Raw genomic sequence first — 6,035 nt, forward strand, 5'->3', positions numbered from 1 at the left:
TGCCCAGGCTGGAGTATAATGGCATGATCTCAGCTCATGGCAACCTCCACCTCCTGGGTTCAAGTGATTCTCCTGCCTCAGCCTCCTGAGTAGCTGGGATTACAGGCATGCACCACCACGCCTGGCTAATTTTGTATTTTTAGTAGCAACAGGGTTTCTCCATGTTGGTGAGACTGGTCTTGAACTCCTGACCTGAGGTGGTCTGCCCCCCTTAGCCTCCCAGAGTGCTGATATTACAGGCATGAGCCACCGCGCCCAGCCTAATTTTTGTATTTTTAGAAATCCAGAGATGGATTTCACTGTGTTGGCCAGGCTGGTCTCGAACTACTGACCTCAGGTGATCCGCCTGCCGTGGCCTCCCAAAGTGCTGGGATTACAGGTATGAGCCATCAAGCCTGGTCCCCATGGGGTTTTCATTTATGGATGTGAGTGAGTGATCCCAGGGACAGGCCAATGACACTGAAATAAGATATTTTCCTTTTTTTTTTTTTTTTTTTATTTCCAGAACCCCTTAGAGAACTTGAAATTAATGAAAGAAGATATTTATTCCTTACATTTCCCTAAGGAGGGTGCACAGCACATAACACAGGGCCACGTGGTGAAGCACCAGATTTGGTCAGGAGGAAAACTGGTGTGAGGGGAAAGTTTAGTTTAGCTCAGAGACGCTATTGGGGTTTCCATGGGAAACAAGGCAGGGCTGGGTGACAGGATAGTTTGGCTAGTTTAAGTAATTCCAGGACACCTGGGCTACTGGGACTGTCCCTAGTTGTGCAGTACCTGTCCCTGAGTTGATTTAGATCACAGGAAATACTGGCTTGGTTTGAGAAAGTTAGAGATGGAGGTGGTTCAGAATATGTGCCCAGAGTGGTAGGGGAGATGGAAACACATTTTGCTTTTAGTTTGGCCCTGTGTTTAATGGATGGTAAATATAAGTAGGAAATTGAGAACTTAAGTAAATACAGCTTGAAAAAATGCTGCTCACGTATTCATCTTTCCCAATTTGGCAGGACCATGTGGTTTTTGAGGATGTGGTCATATATTTCTCCCAGGAGGAGTGGGGGCACCTTGATGAGGCTCAGAGATTGCTGTACCGCGATGTGATGCTGGAGAATTTAGCCCTTTTGTCCTCACTAGGTAAGGCCCTCACACTTGCCCAGTGTCCAGGTTGGGTTGGGTTATCCCTTTTTACCCAAAGGCAGCTCTGCATTTCCCACAGTGAGACCGTGGGTGCTGCTGCTTTTCCTTGTTTCATGTCATGTATTCTATGAGAGTCAGGACTGGGTTGTGTGCTCTGTGCTCCTGTTTTCCTAGCAGCCCCATCCCCTGTTGCTCTGAGGCTTGCAAGAAAGGGCTCAGGATCCAGAAATGTTGAATCTGATGTAGAGACCCATCGGCTCTGTGTTCTAGTCAAATGGGTGGGACCTCTGTGCTTTGCCGTTTCCTTGCTCTTGCTTGTATTTCTTGGTGCCTTCTTGTTCTTGGAATTTCAGGTATTGACCTGATCTAATTTGGTGAACCACTGGCTTGATTGTGCAGGATGTAGAAATCTTCTGTGAAGTTCTGATGATTATAGAATGTGGAATATCACTGGGTCAATCTCTCTGGGCATGTGCTGTCTCATCTCTTTCTGTGTCTTTCCCCTAGGACTGGTCTCTTCCAGGTCCCACAGATTGTCACCTTAAGCAATGGGGAGGGCCCTGGGCACCCAAGAGGGTGGATGTTACTCCCTGAAGGGCTGTAGCAGCTCAGAGGAACATGATCCTGGTTCCTTGGAGTTGGAAAAAGGTATGATGTCACAGCTGGAGTCATATCACACTAGGAACCTGTCCTCTTGACCCCTGTTGTTTAGTTCAAGACCAGTTGCCACAACTCACTCTTCTTTTCCTTCCCCCATTGTCAATTCTACTCTGACTTCTAATCCCTGGCTTCCATCTGTTACCCATTCTCTTTGACTGCTCCCTTTGCAGTGCCCTCCAGTGCATGACCTGTACCTAAGGTGTTGTGAGGTCTGCATGTATTTGTCAGTAGTCCTTGAACACCAGCTCCTTTGTCACAATCAGATCTCTGGGTTTAGACACAGCCTTCTACACACTGCTCACTAGTCACCAGCAGCCATGGCCTATGGAGAGCCATTTTCAGAGAAGTAACTTGGACACTCTCCTCCTCTCTGCATAGTACCCGTCTCTTGTGTTCTTACCCATCATCAGGGCTCTCCCAACATGGGTATTTGCCAGGCCCAACTCTGCACAGCAGACCTCTTCTCATTGGCTTTAGTGTTTATATTATTTCATTCTCACTCTGCTATTAGGAAATACCCAAAACTGGGTAATTTCTAAAGCAAAAAAGTTTAATTGACTCACAGTTCCACATTGCTGGGAGGCCTCAGGAAAGTTATGACCATGGCAGAAGGCAAAGGAGAAGCAGGCAAGATGCCCTTCTTCACAGGGCGGCAAGACGAATGAGTCCAAGCAGGGAAAATGCCAGACATGTAAGACCAACAAATTTCATGAGAATTTACTCAGTATCATGAGAGCAGTATGGGGGAAACTGTTCCCATGATTCAATAATGTCCACCTTGTCCCACCCTTGACATGTGGGGATTATGGGGATTACAATTCAAGATGGGATTTGGGTGGGGATACAAAGCCTAACCATATTTTTCCACCCTGACACCTCCCAAATTTTATGTCCCTTTCACATTTCAGAACCAATCATGCCTTCCCAACAGTCTCCCAATGTCTTAATTCATTCCAGCATTAACCCAAAAGTCCAGGTCCAAAGTCTGATCTGAGACAAGGCAAGTCCCTTACGCCTATGAGCCTGTAAAATCAAAAGCAAGTTAGCTACTTCCAGGATATAATGGGGATACAGGCATTGGATAAATGTAGCCCTTGCTAATGGGAGAAATTGACCAAAACAAAGCCTACAGGCCCTATGCAAGTCCAAAACCCAGCGAGGCAGTCATTAAATCTTAATGCTCTGAAATGATATCCTTTGTATCCTTTGACTCCATGTTTCACATATGGGGCACATTGATGCAATAGGTGGGCTCCTATAGTCTTGGGCAGCTCTGCCCCTGTGGCTTTGCTTTGAGAGGGGGTATAGATCCCCTCTCAGCTGCTTTCATGGGCTGGCATTGAGTGTCTCCGGCTTTTTCAGGCATGCAGTGTAGGCTCTTTGTGGATCTACTATTCTGGGGGCTGGAGGACGGTGGCCCTCTTCTCACAGCTCCACTAGGCAGTGCCACAGTAGGGACTCTGTGTGGGGGCTCTAACCCCAGATTTCCCTTCCTACAGTGCCCTAACAGAGACTTTCCATGAATTCCACACCTGAAGCAAATCTCTTCCTGGACATCAGGCATTTCCATACATCTCTGAAATGTAGGTAGAAGTTCCTTCCCAAACTTTAATTCTTGACTTCTGTGCCCCCACAGGCCCAACGCCATGTGTAAGCCACCAGGACTTGGGGGTTACACCCTCTGAAGCAATGGCTGAAGCTGTATCTTGCCCCTTTTAGCCATGGCTGGAGCTGAAGCAGCTGGGACACAGGGTACCATGTCCAGAGGCTGCACAGAGAAGGGGGACCCAGAGCCAGCAGCTGGGATGCAGGGCTCCATGTCCTGAGGCTATACTGAGCCAGGGAGACCCTGGGCTGAGCCCACAAAACCGTTTTTCCCTCCTAAGCCTCTGAGCCTGTGATGGAAGGGGCTGCTAGGAAGGTTTCTGACAGGCCCTGGAGATATTTTCCCCATCATGTTGGTGATTAACATTTGGTTCCTCGTTACTTACGCAAATTTCTGCAGCAATCTTGAATTTCTCCTTAGAAAATGAGTTCTTCTTTTCTATTGCATAGTCAGGCTGCAAATTTTCCAGAATTTTATGCTCTTCTTCCTCTTGAACACTTTGCCGCTTAGACATTTCTTCTGCCAGATACCCTAAATCATCTTTCTCAAGTTCAAAGTTCCACAGATATCCAGGACAGGGGCAACATGCTGCCAGCCTCTTTGCTAAAGCATAGCAAGAGTCACCTTTACTCCAGTTCCCAACAAGTTCCTCATCTCCCTCTGAGACCACCACAGCCTGGACTTCACTGCCCATATCACTAAGTCAGCATTTTGATCAAAGCTATCCATCAAGTCTCTAGGAAGTTCCAAACTTCCCCACATTTCCTGTCTTCTTCTGAGCCCTCCAAACTGTTCCAACCTCTGTCTGTTACCCAGTTCCAAAGTCACTTCCACATTTTGGGGTATCCTTAGAGCAGTATCCCACTACCTCAGTTCCAGTTTACTGTATTTGTCCATTCTTACACTGCTATTAAGAAATACCTCAGCTGGGCACAGATTACCTGAGGTCAGGAATTCAAGACCAGCCTGCCCAACATGGTGCGACCCCGTCTCTCCTAAAAATACAAAAATTAGCTGGGCGTGGTGGCAGGTGCCTGTAATCCCAGCTACTTGGGAGGGTGAAGCAGGAGAATCACTCAAATCCAGGAAACGGAGGTTGCAGTGAACTGAGATTGTACCACTGCATCCCACCCTGGGTGGCAGAGCAAAACTCTGTCTGAAAAAAAGAAACACCTGAGACTTGGCCAGGCTTGGTGACTCACACCTATAACCCCAGCACTTTGGGAGGCTGAAGTGGGCAGATCACATGAGGTCAGGAGTTTGAGGCCAGCTTGGCCAACATGGTGAAACCCTGTCTCTACCAAAAGTAACAACAACAAAAAATTAGCCAGGCATAGTGGCTCATACCTGTAATCCCAGCTACTCGGGAGGCTGAGGCAGGAGAACTGCTTGAACCCAGGAAGCAGAGGTTGCAGTCAGCCGAGATCACACCACTGCACTCCAGCCTAGGGGACAGAATGATACTTCATCTCAAAAAAAAAAAAAAAAAGAAATACCCAAGATTGCATAATTTATAAATGAAAGAGGTTTAATTGACACACAGTTCTGCATGGCTGGGGAGGCCTCAGAAAATTTACAGTCATGGCGAAAGGCAAAGGAGAAGCAGGCACCTTCTTCACAGGACAGCAAGTTGGAGTGAGTGCAAGCAGGGGAAATGCAAGATGCTTATAAAAGCATCAGATCTCAGGAGAACTCACTATCATGAGAATAGCACAGGGGAGCAGCCCTGTGTTTACCTTTACCTGGTCCCACCCTTGACACATGGGGATTATGGGGATTACAATTCAGGATGAGCTCTGGGTGGGAACACAAAGCCTAACCACATTGTTCCCAGACTAAACCGAAGGTAGGGTTGCTTATTCTCGCAGCCCAGTAATGAGTTGCAGATGAACTGGGAAAAAATAAAGTTTTTATTTCTGTAACCTATTATAAGGAGAAGGCCTGGAAATTATTGCCAGACCAACTCAAAATTACAAACTTTTCCAGAGCTTATATACCTTCTAAGCTGTTTGTCTACATTTAAGTGTGCATTCATCTAAAGACATAAGTGATTAACTTCTCTATGACTAAGATCTGAGTCCTGAAGACCTTCCTCTGGTGCCTCAGTAAACTTACTTAATCTAAATGGGTCCAGGTGCTGGGGTTATTACCCTTATCTTGTCTCCTTCTAAATCACAGAGGTTTGGGGAGTTTCTTTAGAACCCCAATAAACTTGTTCGTGAAGGCTATGGGAGTTTTTTCAGACCCCCCCAAAAAACTTATTTAATCCTAAACGGGTCCTGTAAGAATTCCTTGGTTACCTTGTCATGCTTTAAGGGCCAGGAAAGTCCTGTGCAAAACTCTTTGTGGGCGTTTGTTACACTCCAGCCTGTGTGTAGGGCTGTTGGCCCCACTGGGTCATGGGGTGTCCCTTATGCTGTGCTGAGGCGCTTGATCTGAGAAGTAAAGAGACAGGACAGCCAGGCACGGTGGCTCAAGCCTGTAATCCCAGCACTTTGGGAGGCCGAGGCGGGTGGATCACGAGGTCAAGAGATCAAGACCATCCTGGTCAACACAGTGAAACCCCGTCTCTACTAAAAATACAAAAAATTAGAGGCCGGGCGCGGTGGCTCAAGCCTGTAATCCCAGCACT

At 47.1% G+C, this 6,035-nt stretch overlaps 1 protein-coding gene across 2 annotated transcripts in view; it reads left to right on the forward strand.

Annotated features, from left to right (window-relative positions):
* The window catches only part of ZNF547 (zinc finger protein 547), a 16,441-nt gene that overhangs the window by 7,040 nt on the left and 3,366 nt on the right, over positions 1-6,035 (forward strand). For both annotated transcript variants that reach the window (XM_037731738.1, XM_037731737.1), the window contains one exon: positions 1,008-1,134. In XM_037731738.1, coding sequence (XP_037587666.1) covers positions 1,008-1,134 — 127 coding nt within the window. The remainder of the gene's footprint in view (positions 1-1,007; positions 1,135-6,035) is intronic.

Source organism: Cebus imitator, unplaced genomic scaffold (genome assembly GCF_001604975.1).
Source record: "Cebus imitator isolate Cc_AM_T3 unplaced genomic scaffold, Cebus_imitator-1.0 Scaffold417, whole genome shotgun sequence".
NCBI lineage: Eukaryota > Metazoa > Chordata > Mammalia > Primates > Cebidae > Cebus > Cebus imitator.